Raw genomic sequence first — 27,789 nt, 5'->3', positions numbered from 1 at the left:
GGGGTGGGGGTGACCCCTGGGGACTAACCCTGTATTACATTTGATGTGCTTTATCATGACAAACCAGAATATGTATGGTTTAGGGGTGGGGATCTCGACCATTTACAAGATATTAGAACTTTCTCAAATGGCAGGGGGTCAGGATGACCCCTGGGGACTAACCCTGTATATCATTCAAACCATCTTAGTATGACAAACCAAAATATATATGGTTTAGGGGTGGGGATCTTGACCACTTACAAGGTATTAGAACTTTCTTAAATGGCAGGGGGTGGGGGTGGCCCCTGGGGACTAACCCTGTATTTCATTTAATGGGCTTTATCATTTAGAACATTTTCAATTAAAAAGATTGTATCTATCACAAACGGTTTTCAATTTATAATCATTTGAAAATTTAAAAAAATAAAATCCCATAGGGTTCTATAGTAAAACCCTCTTTTCTTTTTGCCCCTCAAAGTACCCCTTTATAAACCCCATTGCACAAACAAAACCCTGATTGCACCACTAGAAATGTTAGTCTAACATATTGTGAAACCCTAAGTTAATCTGACAAGCGGTTTTGGAGAACGGGTGCGGACAAGTTCAAATTTAAAAGCGGCAGAAGAAGAAGAAGAATAATAATAATAATAACTGAGCAAAAACAATAAGTCTTCCCAAACTTCGTTTGGGAGACTTAATAAACTAAGGGAAGAATAATAAAAGTAACATGTTATATCGGTATGAAATGTTAAACAATTTAAGAAAAACAATATGCTTGAACAAAAATATCAGCCATTTGCAATAACTTTAAACACAGGCAAATGAAAATAATTTTGTTGTTAGGTCTACAATATAAATTCCAGGCTAGAACAGGCTTGTAACATTTGAGTTAACAATTTAGACTTTTAGTGTTGTATTTTAATGGAATTTTTTTTTTATATTGTGCTGCCTTGATTCTAATAAAATTTATTATCTTATAATAATTACATTACGTGTATGTTTCACGAGTTTGATGGGCTTAAAACAATCATGTGTCATTCAAAATTACAATTCAAATCAAAATGAAATGTTACACTTGTAATGACACGTGCTCCCACCAAAAAGTGCACAGGTATTTAAATAAAAGAAAAACTTCCTAAAACTTCTTTTTCATGGTCTTATAGCATAATAAAAGAAAAGAGTTCAAATGTCCCTTGCATTGCACATACTTTATCTATCCAAGGTACAAGGGCAACAACTAAATAAAACACTTTTTTTTATTTTTTTAAACAATTTATAAATATCTTAAGAGAAATTAAGACTTTCTGTCTGTATGTTAAGTTCTTTAAAATGCTATCTGTGACTGCAAGCAGTTTTTAATACAGTATAATTTGTAAATTATTTAGTATATTTGTTATAGTCATACATGACATACTATATGATTATTTTGAGTCAAAACTTAAATCTTAAAACTAAATTAACCCATACCTATTTTCAAGAACTAGTCCCAAGTCAGTCATGTCAGTGGTTATTTTATACCATATATTATTACTGGCTTTGCCTTTAACTTACAGTAGTTTGAATTCATCTCTACAATCTGATCAACTGGTGAAACAGTTTAGCTCATTGCTACTTGATAGTGAACATAGATTGTTAGTATGAAGCAAGTGCAGTGTAATAAAAACAATTATACTTACGATCCTTTCAGATTTAAATTCATCATAGATCTGTCATGTCTGTCGTTGAAATGTATTTTTTAAAAACATATATTACTTTGTAAAGTCATATGAAGGTAAGGTAGTCATTTTTGAATTGCTATTTACTATTAATTGTCATGTCTATAGTGTTCTCACTTTTTTTTATAATGTCTTATAGATTTCTACTAAACAGACAACTAAAACATATATTCTAATATGAAGTGCTTCTTTCGCTTTGTAAACAACACAGTGATAAAATTCTCGATATATCTATACTTAGCGCAGACTCTGAGATGTACATAATAATGGCTTTTAAAACATACCTCCCACGTAAATCCACATGTGTCATAACCTATATGCAAACGCTATTTCAATTTAGCTGTGTTAAAAATTGCAATTGAAAAAAAACCTTCAGAACCATTATTCCTATTCTGAGGCATAACAAAAAAAATTAATGCATTAGAGCTTGGAAAAATGTACAAAATCAAAATAAAATAAAATTCTGCGAAATTCCATTCATGATTTTGGCGCATTAACGTCATTCAAATGAAACCACCAAAGCTGAAGGTTTTTTCCGTTGCGTTAACCCTCCAAATTCAGATAATATTGCAAAAAAATGAAGTTTTGAGTTAGGTGTGGTTTTTTTTCTATTCTGTTGCATTATTCGCATATTCACTAACGCTCAGGATAAAATTCAAATATCACCACCCAGGCCATGTGTAAATTTCCAACAAATCTATGGCTTCCATTTGAGACTACTACTGTTATAGTAGTCTCAGCTTCCATGAATTATTTCTTATTCATCAAAATATATGTGAAGAAAAATAATAATGTCAATAAGATTCCAGACTAGCCCAGTACATAATCTGATATCTATGAATTAAAAATTTTGACATGAATTAGTTATTATTGTACTCTTTGCTCCCATTAAAATTTTAAGATAACATATATTTTAGAAAAAAAATGTATTTCTCTTCGTGTTTTAAGTATTGATTTGAAGGCAAATTAGTATCATTCAAAGAAAATTCATTTAAAATAGATAACTTGTAAGCCTTAAATTGGACATTATTACAGCAATTCAAAAATTACTATATGTTTGATATGCCTTTACAATTGATGTACTTGTAAAGAAATATTTCAATAGAATATCAATGACATATCTTAATTAAAAGATGGTATGGAGTATAATTTTTTATTACACTTCACTTGCTTCATATTAACAACATGAACAACCTTTCATTAGCAATGAGGTAAAATGTTTTACCAGTTCAAATTCAAACTGTAATTTTGGTAAAGCATTTAAGCAATTGGTAAAAGGGAAGGACAAAGCCTTTAGGATAAGCACAGTAATCATGGTAATCGTTTTATAACTTGGAGAATGGGGTGTTGATGATTGTGACTGTTTAATCTATTCACCACTTTTAGTTTGATAGACTCTGGCATATTTAGAGCTTGATATATATATTGTATAGACACCTGGCTTGAAGACTGTAAGTTACAATAAACCATTAGATTTTATGAGCATAACATCGTATTCAGAATTAAGAGTATAGCTAATCCTGATTGGTTGATATGTGCACCCGTTATTTTTTATTATTAGAGACTTCATGCATTCTGTATTATACCAAAGGCCAAATAAATTATTTTCCTATGCCCTAACGGAACTGAGATGTCTTTTCAACGCTAGGATGAGACACATATTTTCAAGTGCAAAATTGATAGGCATGGGAGATAAGTACAAATTACGCTAAAAAAAGCAACGCAAACCTATATTTTTTGGACCAAAAAATACTGTCCTAATAACTTTTCTTTAATTTTAGCAAGGTTTCGTTAAATAAATCAACTTTCTAAAGTCTGTATCTCGAAAAAGGCTATCATTGTCGCCTATGGGGAAATTAATTGTTTATTTCCATCTGTATGCTGTTCTCCATGTGACTGTTGATTATTTTTGTTGTTTAGTTGCTGTCTCATTGATGTACACCCACCATTCAAATTTTAGATTTTGTTCATTTTTTGTGCTATTAAAAGTTTCTATCTATCTATTACAGTTTTCAAGAAAATAGGCAAAAATGGGAAAAAAATGTGGAAAATCGTCTTTCAACTTTTACAACTAGAGGCTCTAAAGAGCCTGTGTCGCTCACCTTGGTCTATGTGCATATTAAACAAAGGACACAGATGGATTCATGACAAAATTGTGTTTTGGTGATGGTGATGTGTTTTGGTGATGGTGATGTGTTTGTAGATCTTACTTTACTGAACATTCTTGCTCCTTACTATTATCTCTATCTATAATGAACTTGGTCGGTAGATACAGTGGAAAATTAACAAAATTTATGAAAATTGTAAAAAATTGACTATAAAGGGCAATAACTCCTTAAGGGGTCAATTGACAATTTTGGTCATGTTGCCTTATTTGTAGATCTAACTTTGCTGTACATTATTGCTGTTTACAGTTTATCTCTATCTATAATAATATTCAAGATAATAACCAAAAGCTGCAAAATTTTCTAAAAAATTACCAATTCAGGGGCAGCAACCCAACAATGTGTTGCCTGATTGGTCTGAAAATTTCAGAGCAGATAGATCTTGACCTAATGAACAATTTTACCCCCATGTCAGATTTGCTCTAAATGCTTTGGTTTCAGAGATATGAGCCAAAAACTGCATTTTACCCTATGTACTATTTTTTAGCCATGTCGGCCATCTTGGTTGGCGGGCGGGGTTATCAGACACATTTTTTAAACAAGATACCCTAATGAAGATTGTGGACAAGTTTGGTTAAATTTGTCTTAGTAGTTTCAGAGGAGAAGATTTTTGTAAAAAATTACAAAAATTTACGAAAAATGGTTAAAAATTGACTATAAAGGGCAATAACTCCTTAAGGGGTCAACTGACAATTTTGGTCAAGTTGACTTATTTGTAGATCTTACTTTGCTGAACATTATTGCTGTTTACAGTTTATCTCTAACTATAATAATATTCAAGATAATAACCAAAAACAGCAAAATTTCCTTAAAATTACCAATTCAGGGGCAGCAACCCAACAACGGGTTCCCTGATTGGTAAGAAAATTTCAGGGCAGATAGATCTTGACCTAATGAACAATTTTATACCATCAGATTTGCTCTAAATGCTTTGGTTTCAGAGATATGAGCCAAAAACTGCATTTTACCCTATGTACTATTTTTTAGCCATGTCTGCCATCTTGGTTCACGGGCGGGGTCATCGGACACATTTTTTAAACAAGATACCCTAATGATGATTGTGGACAAGTTTGGTTAAATTTGGCCCAGTAGTTTCAGAGGAGAAGATTTTTGTAAAAGTTTACGGACGACAGACAACAGACGACGGACGCAGGACGACGGACGACGGACGCGAAGTGATGAGAAAAGCTCACTTGACCTTTCAGGTCAGGTGAGCTAAAAAAGTGTTGACTTACTTGTAGATCTATCTTATTGTGCTGATAATTTTTGCTTTTTAACGTTATAGTTTTTAAGATATAAAATAAGTTTAGGCAAAATTGCAAAAATTTGGTAGAATCGTTATCAAAGAGCAATAACTCTAATTAGGAGTCATCTAACAATTTTGGTTATGTTTGACTTATTTGCTGATCTTGTCTTGCTGTTCATTTTATCTGTATAAAGTGTCTGTGTATCTTTTATAATTTTCGAGATAATAGGGGGAAAATAAAAGGGGAATGTGTCCATGGGACACAGATGATGCCCACCCTTGCATATCATAAAATTCATACAAAGTTATAAAGGGACATAACTGAAGAATGGTAAAAGTGACGCTACCCAAATTTGTACTTCATCTGAGTTTTGTGGTAATAAGTATTGTGTATAAGTCTCATAACATTTGGTTGAGGCTAACTTAATTTACAGAAACAAAAAATTCAGCAATTTTTCCATTTGTAAAGGGGCATAACTCTAGAACGGTTATAGTGACGCCACCAAAATTCAAACTTGATCTGTGTTTTGTGGTAATAAGCATTGTGTATAAGTTTCATAACATTTGGTTGAGGCAAACTAAAGTTAGAGAATTGAAACCAACTTTGGGACGTTCGGACGTATGTACGGACGGACTGACGGACAGAAGGACAAGGGTAAAAATTAATGCCCCCTCTGCCCTGATGGGGGCATAAAAATTTTAAATGGAAAAATTGCATTCAAGAGCAATAACTACTATAAGAAGTTGTCTGTCAGTTTTGACATACATGAACAACAGTTAGAGCTCATTATTTTGATTATTTTTGCTCCTGTCAGAATTTCTCTATTTATAGCATTTTTTAAGATAAAAAGCAAAACTAGCATTTAACCCCTATGTTCTATTGTTGGCCATCTTCGTTGGCAGGCTTGGTCATCAGACTCACTTTTTAAACAAGCTACCCCAATGATGATTGTGGCTAAGTTTGATTAAGTTTGGCCCAGTGGTTTCAGAGTAGAAGATTTTTGTAAACATTAACAGACGAAGACAAAAACAACGACGACGGATGTCAAGTGATGAGAAAAGCTCACTAGGCCTTTGAGCCAGGTGAGCTAAAAAGGAAAGTTGAACTCCATACTCTACACTAGACATTTTATACTCAACATTGCTCAATGTGCCAAGACAAAAGTAATACTCCACCCTGCAGAATAACTTAGTAAATCATTTACTGCGACTTGACTAAGTTTTGCTCTCCACCTATATTTGTATTGCAGTTCATTCAAAATTGTGACCCAATCACTATTTGTTTTATCAAACAAAACTGTTCAACTGGTCAGAAATTTTAACCAACTGCTGTAGAAAACCAGTCAAGTCATCACCCTCATGAAAAAAAAATTCTGAATATTGTCTGAATTTGTCTGAAAATGTCTGAATTTTTTCTGAAATTGTCTTACATGATAAATGATGTCTGAATTTTTCTGAATCCCGATATTTCTATTCTGAATTTTTGCTGAATATTTCTGAATCAATAAGAATTTTATTCAGACAAATTCAGAACTTCTAAAAATGTCTGAATTGTTCTGAAAGTGTCAGAATTATGTTCAAGAAGGTAAGACGAATTAAGAATCTGTCTGTATCAGTAAGAATATGATTCAGACAAATTCAGAACTTCTGAAAAATGTCTTAATTTTTCTTAATGTGTCAGAACTATGTTTAATAAATTGTTGACACAGAGATGACTAACCTTTTTGTTATGTTGACACTAAAATGTAAATGTTGAAATCAAAATAGTAATAGTTTAACAAAATATTCAAAGTCAATGAACCATGACTGAAGCTACAGGGCCAAACAATCTCCATGGAAATGAAATGTGCCAATGCTAATACATATGCATACCAATTATCAATAGACCATGACAGATAGAGCAGGGTCAGATAATCTCCATGGAAATGAGATGTACCAATGCCAGTTAAACTGCATACCAAATAGCAATGACATATCACAATACGTTCCCCATGCATTAACTGACCTTATCATAAACTAATACAGTTCTAAACTAAGCAAAAGTTTCAAAATCTATAGACCATGACTGAGGGGGTAGGGTCAAATAATCTCAATGGAAATGAGGATGTATTTATTATGCTAGTTCAACTAGTGGTTCCCCAAAAACTGACCTAATCACAAACTAATACATGAAGACTTAGCAAAAGTGTCAAAGTCAGTAGACCATGACAGAGGGTGCAGGGTCAAATAATTTCCATGGAAATGAGATGCACCAATGCTAGTTTAACTGCATACCAAATATCATTGACCTACCTCTAGTAGTTCCCCATAACCTGACCTTATCAAACTAATACATGTAAACTAAGCAAAAGTTTCACAGTCACAAATTAACTTGTAATACGTTGTTCAAAGCCACTGCCGCCGCCGATGCCGGAAACAGCATATACCTATGTCTCGATTTTTGGTTTCTTCAAGGACAGACAAAACTGTAAGAATTATCTTTTCTGTATTCCCGTGTATAACGAAATTTTCAATGTGCAAAAATATCAAGTATAACTGAATAAAGTGGGTCTCATTGGGGTCTAAGCGTAACACGGGATTGGCCGATTTGTTTTAAGCGCGACACGTGAAAGTCAAATAATTAAGCGTGAAAATGGGAAATTACATGCACTATTATGGCAACGAGAGGCGGGATACGGGATTCTCACTAAACAATAAGCCGGATCCGGGATCAGACCCCCCCCCCCCCCCCCCCCGAATGAGACCCCCAATAAAAGGAATACCATTTTGTAAATGAAACAAAGAGAAATGTCGTTCTTAGCAATTATATCAGTTGATTGCAAACATGTTGCTCCGTGAAATAGGACCCCATTGATATATTCGAAATTCCTAAGAAGTGACCCATTTTAGGTACAGAGGTGTTGCTGGTATTACAAACCCCATTCATCTTCATTCATTTATTTCTTAGTTATCACCAGGAACATAGTTCCCAGATTATCACATATATACAATTTGGATCTGATCTAATTGAAAGATACCCGTTGAAAGCGGTACAGTATATATATGGAGAGCCGAAGACCCCCCATTATTTTGATACTCTTTCGAGGTCAAAACAGATGACGTACTCAAACGAAAGAATAGCTTAACGATGTAAAATGTTTTCAGACAATTACAGACAAGAGGAAAAAAGATAATATGGAATATTCGTTGACGAGTGTTAATAAAAATTAAATACTGATGTCTGGAATGTTTTTTATATTAAAAAAAAATGTAAATGGTTTCTATGAAACCATGTGTCTCGCACTTTTGCTACTGTCAGAATAAAAGTGCATTGTTGTTTGTCAAAAACATACGTCCACTTCGGGAGTTACCATTTGATTTTTAGGGGTGGGGGTGGGGGCTAAGATGAAAAATGTTGTCCTGCATTTTATTTAGTTGTAATCTCTGTCCTGTCTTCTTTTTTTCGCTCTAATCAGTCCTGCCATTTTTTATCCTGACTTTTTTATATAAATTTTCATCCTGCCTTTTTTTTGCCAAGTTGCTCATCGTGTCTTTTTTTACTCAAAACTCTTTTTTTTTCAAATTCCATCCTAAATTTCGGCACTGCTTTCATCAGCAATGTTTTGTTTTCAATAAATTCAACAAATATAAAACGTTGGGTGAATAACAAACAGTTTTCATCAGATTCAGATCGCCCTTATTCATTGTTTTTTTTCACCGACAAGTTTGAAAATTCCAAAAAAGATTAAATCATTGATCTACTGAGTAAAAGTCAATTCCGTTTTTAAAAGGTAATATTTATTGCAGAAATTATGCAATCAACTAACTTGACATCGCTTACAAAAATTTCGTTTTTTAAACGATTTGTTTATTGCATAAATTATACAATCAACTACTTGAGCATTGGAACTTGACATCGCTTACAAAATAGAAATGTTAAACATAACTGACATCGAAATACAAAAGCGTGTCGACTGCACGAGGTAACATTGGTGGGAAATTTAGATATCGGGTTAAATGTTTACTTGATTGACAGGAATCAATTATCGTTGAGGCTCCAGTAGGGAAAATATGATGAAGTTGCCATTATTATAAAGTGGATGGAAAGTTAATTAACCGACGTTAAATACGTTTATAATGTATAGATCAGTTCAAACAGGGACAGCCTATACTAACGATTTGGTACCCAACCAGATTTTATGTTCGGACTCCAGGACGTTTTTCTCACAGGGACTCGGTTAGCAGGTTAATTGTTTTTATGATAAATGCCTAAAAAAAAACCGTTTTTCCTGTCCAATTGTATAACTTCCTACGTAAATACGACTGTGGTAAATACCTGGGACTATTACAATAACAGTTAGTTTAATAGTCCCAGTAAATACATTATAAACGTATTTAACGTCGGTTAATTAACTTTCCATATTAGATTCAGAAATAAGGTACGAATTTCCTTGTACGATTTATTTACTCTGCCTACGATTTAATAGAACTTATCGGTCAGCGTAACAGATTATAATCCGGAAAATGATCCGGAGTCGGTTTTCATGTTAAAACACTGCTGAGATCTAGAACTTGTGACGCAGACGACGAAAGAACGCTGCAGAACAGATAAACAAGAACCTTTGTATATATAAAACAGCTTCATAATCATAGGAAAAGATGACGTCTGCCATTCAGAAGATGGTTTTCAACTTGCCCAGAAAATTGACTACAATTTGTTAACTGTCAGTGTCAATCCAACCGCACATACAACTAATGCATGAATGAACTATCCACCACAGGCTAAGAACAATGTCTCCAAACGGGTATGATGAGTCCATTGACAATTTTTTGATTTGGAAACGGCCATTTAATATTGTGGGTGGGAGCAGGGGATTTGGAAAATGAATAATCTTGCCTTGCCCTTAAAGATATCAGAATGAAAAATTATTTTACCCACCAAAATAAAGGATATTTAAGACTTTATGTGTGAAAATATATTTTTTGACAACAAAAAAATAAAACAATCGGGAATCACAAAATAAATATTCCAAAATTCATCCTGCCTTCTTCTTCTTCTTCAGTTATACAACAAAACTTCAGGATACTGAAGATTACTTGTTGTTGCGCATGCGTGTTTAAATTTAATTTTCTTGTAGATGCCAAAGAAAAAAAAAAAAATATATACAAATTTGACAATTTGTGCATGTATATTACAAAAACTAGTGATTAAAATAAAATTTATATACAAAAATTTAAATCAGTTGGCAGAGAACACCTTGTGTAAGGTGTGCTCTGAAACTGTCAACTGTGGTTGACTGTACTGTGGCTATAGGTAGCATGTTCCATTGTATGATGGTGTGTGGGAAAAATGACCACTTATATGTTTCCTTTGTGGTTCGTATATGTCTATAAGTATTTGGATGGTTTTGTCTTGTTCTACTGTCTGTTGGTATTAAAATTTCAGATGGTATGGCAATGAGGCCGTGAATTACTTTGTAAAATATAATAAGACGTGTTTTAAGGCGGCGTTCAGCTAATGTTGGTAGTTTTAAATTATTCATCATATTTGTAACGCTACTGGTGTTATGGTAGTTGTTACAAATGTACCTAGTTGCTCTTCTTTGAACCATTTCTATTTTTTGGGTAGCATCTTTTGTGTGAGGGTCCCATAAACTGCAGCTGTATTCTAATTTAGGTCTGACTATTGCTTGATATGCTCTTGATTTAATGTCTGTGTTTGATATTTTTAAATTTCTTTTAAGGAATCCTAAAGATTTATTGCCGTTTGAGATAATGTTGTCATAATGTAGGTTCCATTTAAGATTTGATTGTAGAGTAACGCCCAGATATTTAGCAGATGTAACAGATTCAAGAATGTGACTATGAAGGATGTAATCATGTAAATATGGTTTCTTTTTATGTGAAATTGAGAGTTTAGTACATTTATCAGGGTGGAAAGCCATAAGCCAATCTGCTTCCCACTTTGCTGCAGCGTTTAGATCTTCTTGTAATTTATCACAGTCTGATTGAGATTTGATTTCTCTATATATGATGCTGTCATCAGCAAAGAGTCTTAATTTGCTATGTGTTAAATATTCAGAGAAGTCATTAATGTAAATGAGAAATAATATGGGGCCCAGTACAGTACCCTGTGGGACTCCAGATGTTACTGGCACTGATGTAGAAGAAATACCATTTATTACAACTGTTTGTGTTCTATCGGATAAAAAAGCTTGGATCCATTTAAGTGTATTTTTCCTTATACCATAGTATTGAAGTTTGTAAAGTAATCGTTGGTGAGGAACTTTATCAAACGCTTTAGCAAAGTCCATAATGATAAGGTCAATTTGAATGTTACTATTATTACTAGATGATAGTTCTTGAATGAAGTCAATTAATTGTGATTCACAAGATCGGTTTTTTCTGAAGCCATGTTGTAGATTATATAAAATGTTGTTTTGTTCTGAATGTGACATTATGTTACTTGTGATGATATGTTCCATGATCTTACAGCATATACATGTTAATGATATGGGTCTGTAATTTACAGGTTTATATTTTTCCCCTTTTTTAAATGCTGGAGCAACGTTGGCATGCTTCCAATCTTTAGGTGTTTCCCCCGACTCTAATGACTTACTGAATATTAATGTAAGTATTGGTGACACTTGCTCTTTTAATTCTTTTAATACTCTACCGTTTATATTGTCAGGTCCACATGCTTTGTGGGGGTTAAGATTTGATAGTAATTTTGTGACTCCTGTTTTGCCAATAGATATTTGTGGCATTTCAAGATGTGGGCTAGTACCTTTGTCTGGGATATTTGTGTTAGATTCATTTGTAAAGACGGACTGAAATTGATGGTTTAAGATGTTTGCTTTTTCTTCTGTTTCAGTGATTAGTATACCGTCCTTTTTTAAAGGTGCAATACCTGTGCTATCTGTTCTTGTGCTTTTAATATAGCTAAATAAATTTTTGGGTTTTGCATTTGGTGTCATATGTTGGTCAGCATCATTTACAGGTAAGTCACAGATTATTTTTTCTATGTAGTTCCAGTAGCCTGTACGTAGTTCTTTCTGTACTTGCTTTTTAAGTTTTTTGAATTTTTCTGGATTTTTCTTTCTCTTGCTATATGCTTTATTTTTGTTGTTAATAAGTTTTCGTAATTTGTTTGTCACCCAAGGTAGTCTATGTTTATATGTTAACATTTTATGAGGTACATTATTTTCAATTGATGTTACAAGGTCCACTTTAAAGGTGTTCCATAATGTGTCGACATTACTTGTTTTATAGTCTTTATCTAATGTTATTAGAGTATTTTCTAAATCAGACTTGATATTATCCCAGTTAGCCTTATCAAATTTAAGAATTTTTCTGGGTACTTCCCTTACTCTTTTGAGCCATGTATCTATTTCAATATAAACTATGTCATGATCTGCTTGACCAACTGGTGGTAATGTTGTAATTTTGTTTATATTTGTTGGGTTTGTAGTAAAGAAAAGATCTAGAATTCTATCTTTACGTGTAGCTTTATCTGTCACTTGATGTAAGTTGTGATCATTTATAATGTCTAGTAATTGTTGATGCAATGTTGGTTCAGGTTTGCCTGTAACTACAGATGGTATAGACCAGTCAATATGGCCCAAGTTAAAGTCGCCTCCAACCCATATATTCGATGTTGAAGTATTTTTAATTCTATTTAATGATATGTTTAAATTTTCTAGAGATGTTCCGTCATCAGAGGGAGGTCGATAATAAGTACCAATAATGATCTTTTTAGTACCTGTGATGTTTATTTCAGCCCATACAAGTTCACATTCGGTTTGTAATTCACAAATTTCTGTGCTTATGAACTCTTTTGCCTCCCCCTGTAACAGAATATTAAATGGTTGTACCCTTATACAGTCAGATTATACCATATTTATTCAATGCAAAATTCAAAACAACATGTAATATGATATGGGTAAACATAGTCCAAATCATTATGAGGTCTTTTAGTTTTAAGGCTATGTTTAGTCTTGCTGGGAGGAAGCAAGGTGTCACAGAAAAGCAATGAAATGACTTACCATACAATATACAATAATGTCAATATAAAAATAAGATCTGGTTTGATTGCCAATGAGACAATTCTCCACTGCTACTGGAGACCAAATGACATCAAAGTAAGGAATAATAGTCAATGTCTGACAATTACTGATTTTTAATAAAGATTTCACAAAAAGTGTTACTGTAAATTCAGAAATTAATGCAATGTTTTTATTATTGCGAAAAAGGCGACAGGGTTGTAATCGCAATAATTTAAACTCACATTAATGATTTTGAAATTTTGTATATGAAGTAAACATGATTTGTCTCAATATCGCAAAATCTAAAATCACGCTTTAGTCGAAAATGACAATATCTCAATAATAAATGCACGCAATAATTTCTGAATTTACAGTATTTTAATTACAAATTACAATACACCTTATCACTATTTGTCGGCCATTACTGGACATCACACAGGTTCCCATTAAATTTTGACGTCATAATACAAAATATCTGATGCCACAATGGAAAAGTGATTGTTGTATGAGGTCAATAGTTAAAGCGGGACAGATTCTCGGGTCAGGCGGGAATAGTGATAAGGTGTATATAAAAAAGAGACCAAATGACACGGAAATTAACAACTATAGGTCACTGTACGGCCTTCAACAATGAGAAAAACCCATACCACATAGTCAGCTATAAAAGGCCCCAAAATGACAAATGTAAAACAATTCAAATGAGAAAACAAACGGCCTAATTTATGTACAAAAAGAGAAAGAAAAACAAATATGTTACCCATCAACAAACGACAACCACTGAATTACAGGCTCCTGACTTGGGAAAGGCACATACATACATAATGTGGCAGGGTTAAACATGTTAGCGGGATCCCTCCCCCCTCCTAACCTGGGACAGTGGTGTAACAGTACAACATAAGAACGAACTATAAAAATCAGTTGAAAAAGGCGCTTAACTCATGAGATGGATACAAATAAAATACATCTAACAAAACACAGAGTGGACGTGGCCGGGTACTTGTATATCCCAACAACAAAAAGACACTAAGTACTGATCTGAGAGTACTTGAAGTTACTGACAGCTAGTTCAAAGCCACTAAAAACTAATAAAAAAAATCATGCATCTAAGACTAAATACAAGTATATCATTATGCATTTCCTAATTTTCTTATTTTTGTGACTTGTGTGTGGACCATACAACTAATAGCTATTTGTCCACCATAACTGGACATCACAAAGGTTCCTGTAAAATTTTCATGTCACTATTTAACTATGAGGCAAACCTATACCATTTATTGGACGGCTACATGTATAATTGGTCCTGACAAGAAAAATATGAAACAATTCAATTGAGAAAATTAAAAGTCCAATTTATTACAAAACAATTAACGAAAACAAGAAATAATTGACAGTACATGAAACAACAACAACCACTGAACTACAGGCTCCTGACTTTGGACAGGCACATATAGAATGTGGAGGAGTTAAACTAAATTTGAACGCACCAACCGTGACAGTGGTGTTATGGCACAACATTCGAACAAACTATGCAAAACATTAAAAGAAAAACAAATATGACAAACAGCACAACAACCACTCAATTACAGGCTCCTGACTTGGTACAGGCACATAGAATATGGTACAATTATTGTAGGCTATTAAATACCTACCCTAACTTTTTTTTTAGATGTAACTAGAACCACACATACTATTTTATATAGAGTACATAGGTATTGAACAGATTGTTGTAGCTTAAATGTGCATGTGTTTAAAAGTAATATTTAGTATGGTTTTAATTGACTGATAACAAAATCAATATTTATACCAATAAAAAACAATATTCACTTCTTTTAAAAGAACTGGGCCATTTGAAGTTAGATGAAAGATGGTCTGCATCATTGCGTTTATGATAATGTGGAAAAACACCAATTGTTTTGAGGTAAGAATGACACAGAAGAGACACAAAATAAATCACAGCAACCTTACAATTTATAAGAATATACAAATATTTGATTTTTCACCTTGGCATAGTCGATCAGTATATTTAGTGCCAAAATCATATAGCGTAAGGCAGATTCCATATAAGAAAGTATAACAACTCCCATAAGCACGTTAGGCAAAAATCATAAGCAATGAACTTCTGTTTTTGAATACATGCTTTACTAATAAAGATAAAGACAATTTGACCAAAAAAAAAATTATGAGCATCATCCTTTTTAAATAAACGAAGCCTTAAATATTATGTTTCTGACATAAGATTTGACAGACTTTATTGTTTCTTACATAAGATTTGACAGACTTTATTGTTTCTGACATAAGATTTGACAGACTTTATTTTTTCTTACATAAGATTTGACAGACTTTATTATTTCTGACATAAGATTTGACAGACTTTATTTTTTCTGACATAAGATTTGACAGACTTTATTATTTCTGACATAAGATTTGACAGACAAATTGAGTTTCTGACATAAGATTTTGACAGACTTGATTCTGACATAAGATTTTTCATACATAAGATATTTTGACAGACAATATATATTTGTTTTTTTTGACTGACATTGGAAATCAAATCCTAGTTGAAAGTCATTTTTAAAACTCCTGGAAAATACTGCAGCCTAACATCAAACAAGATTTCACTACAGGTCAAAGAACTTTAACTGTTAGCACATTCAAATGTTTCAGACATAAGAAAAAAAGTTTGACAGATCTTATGTAGGAAACATATAAGTTAAAACTATTGCTTGAATAAAGTTAAATGAAAGAATCAACATGTGTTTTTTCTTATGCACAGCATGACTTGCAGTTTTAACTGGCATATATTGGAACCTACAATGATTTTGAAAGTTTTTACAGCGATGTTCCTGACATAAGATTTATTGACAGACACTGAGCTATAGAGCAAGATATTTGAAATTGAAAAGAAATATATCACAGATGTTTTTGACTAAAAAAAGTAACAAATTTGGGAACAGGGATGTTTGAATAACCAGACTACACTAGTAAATACCAGTATACAAGTGTCAACATAAAGCATTGCAACACATAAACATTGTGTAAAAAAATGGGAGTTAATTCTGTCAAAATTTTTGCATTTTTTCAACTTGTTTTAATCATTTCTACTTTAAACGGAAACAATCATATCCAAAAATTATTTTTATAATTTCTTCTAACATCATTATTCCTCAAAACATCCACAGATTATCTTTAAAATAACAGTGATTATTATTTTTATTTATTTATTCATTTTGACAGACATTTCAATTTCTTATATGGAATCTGCCGTAAGCTCTATGAAAATAGTACTTGTCAAACAATGAAAACTTTGTGAAAATTAATTTCTAACTATATATTTACACTAAAAATGGTTATGCTACTTGTAATGATCACAGTTTATGATTGACCTATTTACTTTTCTAACTTGAATTCATAATTGATAATCCAAAAAACAATTATTTTGTCTAAACAGTAACGTAAATGTCAAAGAAACAGGAACCCAAAAACACAAATAATCAAAAACGTTTTGAATGCAACATAGATTTTACAACAATAAACAGAGGTGCTACCGTCTATACATGCTCTTCTGTATTAACCGTACATCAATAAGATGCACACCTTGACCCTATATAACTTTCAATGTTAATTTTTAGCTCACCTGACCTGAAAGGTCAAGTGAGCTTTTCTCATCACTTTGCGTCCGTCGTCCGTAAACTTTTACAAAAATCTTCTCCTCTGAAACTACTGGGCCAAATTTGACCAAACTTGGCCACAATCATCATTGGGGTATCTAGTTTAAAAAATGTGTCCGATGACCCTGCCAACCAACCAAGATGGCCGCCATGGCTAAAAATAGAACATAGGGGTAAAATGTAGATTTTGGCTTATATCTCTGAAACCAAAGCATTTAGAGCAAATCTGACATGGGGTAAAATTGTTTATCAGGTCAAGATCTATCTGCCCTGAAATTTTCAGATGAATCGGACAACCCGTTGTTGGGTTGCTGCCCCTGAATTGGTAATTTTAAGGAAATTTTGCCGTTTTTGGTTATTATCTTGAATATTATTATAGATAGAGATAAACTGTAAACAGCAATAATGTTCAGCAAAGTATGATCTACAAATAAGTCAACTTGACCAAAATGGTCAGTTGACCCCTTAAGGAGTTATTGCCCTTTATAGTCAATTTTTAACCATTTTTCGTAAATTTTTGTAATCTTTTACAAAAATCTTCTCCTCTGAAACTACTAAGACAAATTTAACCAAAATTGTCCACAATCATCATTAGGGTATCTAGTTTAAAAATGTGTCCGATGACCCTGCCCGCAAACCAAGATGGCCGACATGGCAAAAAAATAATACATAGGGTAAAATGCAGTTTTTGGCTCATATCTCTGAAACCAAAGCATTTAGAGCAAATCTGATGGTATAAAATTGTTCATTAGGTCAAGATCTATCTGCCCTGAAATTTTCAGACCAATCAGGCAACATGTTGTTGGGTTGCTGCCCCTGAATTGGTAATTTTAAGAAAATTTTGCAGCTTTTGGTTATTATCTTGAATATTATTATAGATAGAGATAAACTGTACACAGCAATAATGTACAGCAAAGTTAGATCTACAAATAAGTCAACATGACCAAAATTGTCAATTGACCCCTTAAGGAGTTATTGCCCTTTATAGTCAATTTTTTACAATTTTCATAAATTTTGTAAATTTTTGTAAATTTTTACAAAATATTTTCCACTGTAACTACTGGGCCAAGTTCATTATAGATAGAGATAATAGTAAGGAGCAAGAATGTTCAGTAAAGTAAGATCTACAAACTCATCACCATCACCAAAACACAATTTTGTCATGAATCCATCTGTGTCCATTGTTTAATATGCACATAGACCAAGGTGAGCGACACAGGCTCTTTAGAGCCTCTAGTTTCAATTTCAAACATTTACGGGGGGACTGTAACCCTAACACATTTATGCCATTTAGAAACAAGCACTGATAAAGTAAGACTGATTCCCTAGTAGTAACCAGATAAACCTGCATAAAAAATGTTAGTAAAATTAAATGAAATTGCCTACCTACCTACCCTATTTTTATAAGCCCATTTATGGGATGTATTACGGTATACCGTTGTCCGTCTGTCCGTCCGTTGACAACATGTCAGACAATAACTTGAACCAATTGGCATGAAACTTTGGTGAATTATTAATATCTATTGACATTAGCTCCCTTTCGGTTTTTTATAGATTTTGAGTTTGTGTGTTTGTTTTTTTTTTCCATTAAAAAAGGGGGATTTTCGTGTGTGCAATTCAAACCATATTTTAATGAAATACATAAATCAAAATTTTATTGCAATGCCCTGACAAGTGTAAAAATCAGTTAAAAACAAACTATTTTTAAATGAGTTTTTCCTGTTGCAAATATAAATTAGGTAAAAAATTGAAATTGTAAGCAATCTCAACTTGCATTGTAGGAGAATAATAAAATTTATTGTGAAATTTGTATAAGCAATATATGGGACAAGTCGAAATATCAGAGGTTATGAATTATTTTAACAGGCATGAAAGGAGTTAAGTCTTTTAGAAATGTTAATTTAATATAGAAAATAGCACTCATATGTACAATTCATGCCAGATTTTTATAAAATGTATATCAATGGCTTACATCATCAATGTCAAGAGTTGGATTTAGGGAAATAGAAAGAAATATTATAGAGAATTACTAACAGTTCAAACAAGAATTTGTGGAATTTTAGTTATTGTCCCTGGGCAGACAAGACATATGCTTGTTTTTTATTTACTCAGGTATAAGATAACTGCACCTACTTGATATAATTTGTATGTCAAATGATCCATTCTATTTTGAAGGGAATTTACTCATAAAGAAAAGAGAGCTGGAGACTCAGAGAGGCAGGAAAAGAACAGACCAGGGAATCACAGATCCATATCAGATAATAAAATTGAATCGAAAATTTAAAGTTTGAATTTTATGTTATTGAAACTATTAATTTACAAACTTCCTGAAAATTTGGATTTTTTTATTATTGTTTAGAGGCTGTGGATATTTGACCATCATCAATGTGTAAGCACATTGATTTTCATTCGACTTCAAGAACTTCTTTTTAGGTTTTTATGGGAATTTCTGTTGTATAAGTTTCAAAGTTTTGTATGGATATCCACATTTTGAATCATTCTGAATGTTTTTTGAATATATCTGAATCCTTCTGAATCTGTCTGAATCCATCTGAATGTTGTCTGGATATTTCTGAATGTTGTCTGGATGTTTCTGAATGTTGTCTGATTATTTCTTAATCTTTCTGATTAAGTTCAGAATTTTTCTGAATTCATTCTGAATAATGTCTTAATTTATTCTTACATTATTCTGATTTGTGTCTGAATGCTATTCTGATTTTTGTCTGAATGTTCGTATGAAAATTCTGAATTTTTCCTTAAAAGTCCGAAATCCAGCAAAAATTCAGACATTTGCATAAATGTAAATTATTATAGCCATTCAGACATTATTCAGAAAAAAATAAGAAAAATTAAGAATACTTGTCAGACAGAATTCAGACACCATTTTTTCATGAGGGCAAAGTGCAAGGTGATAAAATAATTTAAAGCATACAACTCTATTTTCACTTCATTGCTGTTATGAAAATTTTTCTTAAATTTCTTATACATATTGTTATTGTATTTAAAAGAGACAAGGTAATTAATTTCAACAGGGCATGTGGTGAAAATCCTATGAATAAAGCACCTAGGATTTTGCCATAATATGATTTACGGGAAATTTTCTAGGACCAACCTGGATTCCTGTTCTAAATAGGTATGCAGAAACAAAACAGAGTTGATATGGAAATAACAATTATATACAGAAAGAACATAAACTGTTATCACAGAGATATGTCGCGCCTTTTTGTAATTTTGATTATGCAAATGTTGAAATTAAAATAGCAATACTTTAACATGTAAGTTATGCAAATATTCAAAGTCAATGAACCATGACTGAGGTACATGGCTAAACAATCTCCATGGAAATGAGATGTACCAATGCTAATACAACTGCATACCAAATACCATTGACAATTATCGTAAGTCGTTCCCTTTAAACAAACCTAATGACAAACATTAATTTGTAAACTATGTAAAAGTTTCAAAGTCAATGAACTATGAAGAGGGGGTGGGGCTATATAATCCCCATGGAAACGATACTTGCAAATGCCAATAAAATTGCATACCAAATATCATTGACTTAACCTTAGCAGTTCATCTTAAACTGATCTAATCACAAACTAATACATGTAAACTAAGCAAAAGTTTCAAAGTAAATAGACCATGACTGAGGGGGCGGGGCCAAATATTCTCCATGGAAATGAGATGTGCTAATGCTTATACAACTGAACACCAATTAACATTGGCCTACCACTAATGGTTCCCCTTGAACTGACCTAATCACAAACTAATACATGTAAACTTAGCAAAATTTTCAAAGTCTATAGACCATGACTAAGGGGGCGGAGCCAAATAATCTCCATGGAAATGAGATATGCCAATGCTTATACAACTGCATACCAAATATCATTGACCTGCCACTAGTGGTTCCCCATAAATTGACCTAATCACAAACTAATACATGTAAACTATGAAATGTTTCAAAGTCAATAGACCTTGACTGAGGGGGCGGGGCCAAATAATCTCCATGGTGATGAGATGTGCCAATGCTAATACAACTGCATACCAAATATCATTGACAGGGGCGGATCCAGGATTTTGGAAAGGGGGGCGTAGTATTAAAGTTCGCCATTTTTTTGGACATTTTTTTTTCACTAAAAAACATTAAATAACGGTAAAATGCATTTTATAGTTTAAGTGTAGGGGTTGGACATTTTTGGTGCCGTATTCTCTCAATCAATTGTCTATTATGAAATGATTGGATGGATCCAAAGCTATGTACTAATTAATATATTTGATGTGGGATTTGTCAGTAAAAAATGGACATGGAAAATTCTCGTTTGTTGTATGGTTAGTTAGCATAACCTCACAGATTTCTTGTTGTAAACAAGATATACGGCTATTCAATGAAATTTGCAATACATACGACCGACACGAAGAAAGACAAACAAGCAATTTTCATCCAAATGTTTAACAAGGGAATTGAGGGGTTCCAAATCAACCAAAGGCTTACACGAATGAGTCGGAAATAACAATGAAGTTGTGAATGACGGTCGACACATGGAGACATACATGACATATAGGCCACACCCAGCAGGCAGGTTGCAGTCGGGCCTTGAAAAAATTATTCAGTATATAAGTTCGGCGAAACAGATATTCCGGTCAGATATGGGATTCACATGCAACCCCCCCCCCACCAAAAAAAATTACGCCCGTCTTTTATTCATCATGTTCATTTAATGCTAAATAATTCTGTTGAAAATATTTTTTTCTAATAGCAAAAAAGTGGACAAGATTATTGTTTTCAATCCAGATACGCCCAGAATTTTTGTTGAAGGCAAAAATCATGGTCAGAATTTGTTCTCTAAAATATCTGACTGCCACTTCAGATCAAATGGTCCGTACCTTACACTTTAAATGTATATCTAGAGCTTACTGACTGGGGATCACTATTCAGCAATTTTATTAATGGGCTGGGGTGTGTGGGGTTAAACATGTTTCCGTAGGTAAATAATATTGATGTGGAACTTTTTTTTTCATGAGAGTGTAATAGAGTATTACTTTCTGTTGGGTGGAATTGTGAAATAGAAGTCAATACGTTCTTGCTCAATACTTTGTCGCTTTGAAGGCGTCATGCTTGTCACCCTCACCCTAAGCAATGTGTTACTGTAATTTGAATTTCATAATGACTGAGTGACGGTTTTTTTTCGATGAACTGGTCAACTCCACTGTACTCGGAGAATCACATGACTTTGACATAATCAATACATGTAGTATATTACAGTACGAGCGAAAAATATCTTTATAAGTAAAGAATTGTCGCATAAAAATTAAATACACGGGAAATGGCAAAGTTCACGAAGTCTAGTCTGATTAATCATTTTACAAAAAAAAAAAAAAAAAAAAGTGCAGGCAAAGGGGGGGCGTACTGCCTCTACGCCCCTCTCTGGATCCGCCACTGATTGACCTACCACTAGTGGTTCACCATGAACTAGACCTATGATCACAAACTAATACATTGTTGAAGCCGCCGCGGACGCCGGAAACAGCATACCTATGTCTCGCTTTTTGACTCCGTCAAGGCGAGACAAAAAAGCAGCATAATATATACAGACAACTAGATACACAAATGTTTTGATAACAATAAACATTCATTAGGTTTGCTCCTCGCCTAAAGTTTGAGACACCAAATAATTCTTAATTCATGAGCTAGGGCAATATATATTTGGTAAATAGAACATTTAAATTTACTCTTCTTCCCATTTTATATATATTTTGCTTAAAGGAGTTCCAAGCTTGGTTTAAGTACAATTCTATAATTAATAAACTGAAATTTTACAATTAAATGTATCATTCAAATTTAGCCAGTAAAGAAATATACTGACTACTTGGAAGAATGAACCCTCTTAGAATGACAGTCTATCAGCAATGGAACCGATCCAGTTGTGGTGAAAAATATTAATGATATCATACTGTAAATAGTTTATCAGAATAATTTTAAAATACAACAAACATGACATATGTGTCTCAGTTATTTTGTTTGAGATGAATTGAAATTTTGTTAGATGTATAATGACATATGATATGGACGTATATAACATATTCACTTACTAAAATCCCAAACTTATACTTACTAAAATCCATATGTTTAGATTCCACATTTTCTGTATATTCTAATGCAACCTGCAACAAGTTCAGTACAAATTTAAACATTGTTAAAGGGGCATTAGCTGTCAAATTCATGCATGTTCACCGATTTGACTCAAATACCCATATTTCAGCTATAAAATACTAAAATGTATATCTAAATTATAATAAACTGCTTCGCTGAGCGCAGCTGGATACGCCCGCAGAGGTCTAACCCTGAACAGTTGGGGCAAAAATGGACACAATATTCAAGCTTGATACAGGTCTGAATTTGGATTGTAATTAAATATTTGACATATTACATGTATTATAGGTTTCTGAATAAATGTAGTCAAAGAACTTGAAATTGGTTATATGAATTGAATTTATATTCAATTAAAGATTTCTTGCTGTTGTGCAATACACTGTGCTGTTGTGCAATACTTAGTAAATCTGTTGTCAGACTATAAACAAATAAAGTTCAATTAATTCTCAATGTCATATTAGAAATTTATGAAAATGTAAAGGGAGCTTACATCAATAGATATAAACAATTCACCAAAGTTTCATGAGAATTGCTGACAGCATTTTTGAGTTATTGTCCGAAAAACTGGAAAATCCCCCCTTTTTTAATGAATAAAACCCCATAACTCAGAAATGATAAATGAAAAATTTATAAAATTCTAAACGGAGCTTACATCAATAATTATAAACAATTCACCAAAGTTTCATAAGAACTGCTGAAGTTATTGTCCGAAACTGGAAAATACCCCTTTTTTAATGAATAAATCCCCATAACTCAGAAATGATAAATGAAAAATTTATAAAATTCTAAACGGAGCTTACATCAATAGATATGAACAATTCACCAAAGTTTCATAAGAACTGCTGAAAGCATTTTTGATTTTTTTGTCCGAAAACTGGAAAATCCGCCTTTTTTTTTATGAATAAAACCCTGTAACTCGGAAACGTAAAATCTAAAATATATAAAAATTGAAAGGGAGCTCATGTCAATAGATATAAACAATTCACCACAAATTTCTTGCAAGTTGGTGAAAGCATTCTTAAGTTATTGTCCGAAAACTGGAAAATCCCCCTTTTTTTATGAATAAAACCCCATAACTCAGAAACCTAAAATCTAAAATTTATAAAAATCGACAGGTAGCTCATGTCATTAGATAAAAAAAATTCACCACAATTTCTTGCAAGTGGGTGAAAGCATTCTTGAGTTATTGTCCGAAAACTGGAAAATATCCCTTTTTTTAATGAATAAAACCCCATAACTCGGAAACGTAAAATCTAAAATTTATAAAAAAGGAAAGGGAGCTCACGTCAATAGGTATAAACAATTCACCAAAGTTTTATGCAAATTGGTTACAGCGTTTTTGAGTTAATGTCCGACATGTTGACGACGGACGGACAGACAGACAGACGGACAGACGGACAACGGTATACCATAATATGTCCCGTAAACAGACGTATAAAAACAAGTGTTTACTTCACAAAAACAATATTTGATACATGTATGGCCTAATATTGATAATTATGGTTGCTTTATAAAGACAAAATACTAGATGCATGTTAATTTTACACAATTAAAATGCAATTCTCTTCAGGAGGCAAACAGGGGAGCGTCTTTTTACCACAGAACACCACAGAATACCACAGAATACCACAGAACACCAAAAATATACCACAGAACACCAAAAATATTAATAAAACATGGAGGCGTCAATTATGAAAGAGTGATATCTTAAATATAACATAATAAGATTGTTACACATTTAACAAAGGAGTTAATTTTAGCCCTCAGATTTTGATGTTTTTTTTAATCAGACCCAAATACTACAAATTTCACATAGAAATAGTTGTGATATAACTATTAGTACAAAATAACTTCATTTTTGCACAACACATAGTTGTGTTGTAACGTCTCTTTTAGTCAAATAGTTCGTAACAGTTTTTAGCATAATTTACTTTGGCCGCCACCCATGATCCAGAAAGTTTTTGTGTCCAGGATTCCATATCATCATTGGCAACTTTTTGTTACAGAACATTTTGGATCTTTGGTTGCAGCCAAGGGTTTCCTCAAGCTTTAAGGTCCAAAAAATGCACAAAATCATATTATTTTGACAATATATCCAAAATGTGCTGATTCTGAAGCCAAAAATGTACTTTCCTGTGTACGTTATTTCATTTAACGCCATTTTATCCAAGGTTATAGTTTGTCTTTCTGTTACTTTTTCAAATCTCTCCCCCTTTTTTATTAATATTGTATTTACATTGTGTCACAGATCAAATTTATTTGTACTGTATAAAATAAAAGGTTGTCCAAGGTTATAGTTTGTCTTTCCATTATTGTTTTAATTCTCTCCCCCTTTTTTTATTAGTATTGTATTTACATTGTGTCATAGATCAAATCTATTTGTACTGTATAAAATAAAATTGAGAATGGAAATGGGTTAAGAGACAACAACCCGACCAAAGCAGAAAACAGCCGAACGCCACCAAAGGGTCTTCAACACAGCGAGAAAATCCCGCACCCAGAGGCGGGCTTCAGCTGGCCCCTAAACAAAAATGTGTTTACATGTTTTTGTTAATATGTCTTTTGATTGAGTTAAGCCATTTTAATTGATATTTTATAGTGTGTCTTCCTATGTTGTAATGTTACACTACTATTTCAGGATAGGGTGAAGGTTGGCACCTGTTAAAACATTTAATCCCGCTGCATTTGTTTGCACCTGTCCTATGTCAGGAACCTGTTGTTCACTGGTTGTCGTTTCTATCTTGCAAAGAGATCTTTTTTAATAAAGAAGTGAGCCTTTGAAATATATCCATGTAAGAACCAAATTATAGCAATTTTGAAATTTTATAATAAAGTTGAAAATCAAGGCCATATTTGGCCTAAAGTGAACCTTGTCTGTTGCCTATCATATTTTGACATTTAACAATTGTGTCAATCTGATTATAATAAATTCAACATTTTACATAACAAGCCAGCTATTAGTTGCTTTGGAAAAGATTAATTAAATTAATGATTATCACCAAGGGTGCCTTTGTGTGTAAATTAGTAATAAGTGAATTTACTTTAGTTCATAGAGTCAAATAAATGTTCACAAAGGTAAATTGAACATTAAACATGTTAAATGATAGTGTCATCTATTCAAATTAATTATTTTATACAATACACTTTTGGTGATTTTAACCTAGTTAACACAAATTACTTGACCATTTTTTAACCTAGTTATTTAAAAATGCTATATAAACATATACTTTAAATGTAAATTGGTAGAAATTATAGATACATGTGTTTACTTAAAATTTAGGTTTCTTGAACATTTCTGGATTACCTTCTTTACACAATATATCCGGATATCATGGATATGGTGTACTAATTTTTGCACCTTTTGTTTGCAGAATACCATCTTTTCCGCAAGTTTATTGTTTTCTGTTTGGTATTAAATTAATAAATAAGATCCATTTTGTTACTTCTGGTGATCAGTTTATTTGGCAATCGCCAATGGCAGTCAGCAGGGTTTAAGAACATCGGTTGTTCTGCCTGCTAGTCAAATGCGTTTTGTTAAAATATACTTTTTCACTTTTTTGGTCTTTTGGAAAATGGAAAATTGCGGTTTTTATCCAATACAAGTCTAAATTGAAAACAATGTTCAAACCTATGATTGCGTTGGATAAAAACCGCAATTTTTATACGTGTGCATGCAAAACAAATTTCTTGGTAAATTTTGCTGTCTAAATACAGCACAAACAACATTTTCAACAAGAGGCTCTCAAGAGCCTGAATCGCTCACCTGTATTTCAGAGGAGAAGATTTTTTAAATGTTAGCAAACTTGATGAACAAATTGTGTAAAATTGTCTTTAAAGGGCAATAACTCCTTAAGGGGGTCAATTGACAATTTTGGTCATATTAACTTTTTTGTAGATCTTACTTTGCTGAACATTATTGCAGCTTACAGTTTATATCTATCTATAATAATATTCAAGATAATAACAAATAAAATGCTTCGCTGGGGCGCAGCTTGATACGACCGCAGAGGTCGAACCCTGAACAGTTGGGGCAAGTATGGACACAACATTCAAGCTTGATACAGCTCTGAATTTGGATTGTGATTAAATATTTGACACAGCATAGGTTTCTGACACAGAAAGAATGTGGTCTAAGAACTTGAATTTTTTTAATTTACCTATTATGGTCCAATGTCCAAAATCAAAATACATGGTTAGATTCAGCATATCAAAGAACCCCATATATTCAATTTTTGTTAAAATCAAACAAAGTTTAATTTTGGACCCCAACTTGGACAAACTTGAAAACTGGGCCCATAATCAAAAATCTAAACACATGTTTAGATTCAGCATATCAAATAACCCTAAGAACTCAATTTTTGCTAAAATCAAACTAAGTTTAATTTTGGACCCTTTGGACCTTAATGTAGACCAATTTAAAAAACGGGACTTAAAATTAAAAATCTAAATACACGGTTAGATTTGGAATATCAAAGAACCCAATAATTCAATTTTTGATGAAATCAAACAAAGTTTAATTTGGACCCTTTTGACCTCAATATCAACCAACTTGACAGCGGGGCCCACAAATAAAAAATCTAAATTCATGGTTAGATTCAGCATATCAAAGAACCCCATAAATTCAATTTTTGTTGAAATCAAAAAAAGTTTAATTTTAGACCCCAACTTGGACCAACTTGAAAACTGGGCCCATAATAAAAAATCTAGACACATGTTTAGATTCAGCATAACAAAGAACCCCAATAATTCAATTTTTGTTAAAATCAAACTAAGTTTAATTTTGGACCCTTTGGACCTCAATGAAGACCAATTTAAAAAACGGGACCCAAATTAAAAATCTA

The 27,789-nt window shown here is 32.7% G+C and overlaps 1 protein-coding gene and 1 long non-coding RNA gene across 6 annotated transcripts in view; one reads left to right on the top strand and one right to left on the bottom strand.

The window, feature by feature from the left end:
* The window catches only part of LOC127710315 (uncharacterized), a 644,133-nt gene that overhangs the window by 599,891 nt on the left and 16,453 nt on the right, over positions 1-27,789 (bottom strand). For all 5 annotated transcript variants that reach the window (XR_007986108.1, XM_052216116.1, XM_052216114.1 and 2 more), the window contains exon 2: positions 22,911-22,959. Coding sequence is in view for 4 of the 5 variants with exons in the window: in XM_052216116.1 (XP_052072076.1) it covers positions 22,911-22,937 (27 nt within the window). In the remaining variant the exon portion in view is untranslated. The remainder of the gene's footprint in view (positions 1-22,910; positions 22,960-27,789) is intronic.
* Positions 9,812-19,082, top strand: LOC127710321 (uncharacterized). Its single transcript, XR_007986127.1, has 3 exons — positions 9,812-9,889; positions 14,966-15,047; positions 18,973-19,082. It is a non-coding gene; the product is annotated as an uncharacterized LOC127710321 (long non-coding RNA).

This window comes from Mytilus californianus, unplaced genomic scaffold (assembly GCF_021869535.1).
Source record: "Mytilus californianus isolate M0D057914Y unplaced genomic scaffold, xbMytCali1.0.p SCAF_70, whole genome shotgun sequence".
Taxonomy (NCBI): domain Eukaryota; kingdom Metazoa; phylum Mollusca; class Bivalvia; order Mytilida; family Mytilidae; genus Mytilus; species Mytilus californianus.
Note: the sequence above shows the minus strand (reverse complement) of the source record. Positions and strands in the feature narration are given on the sequence as shown.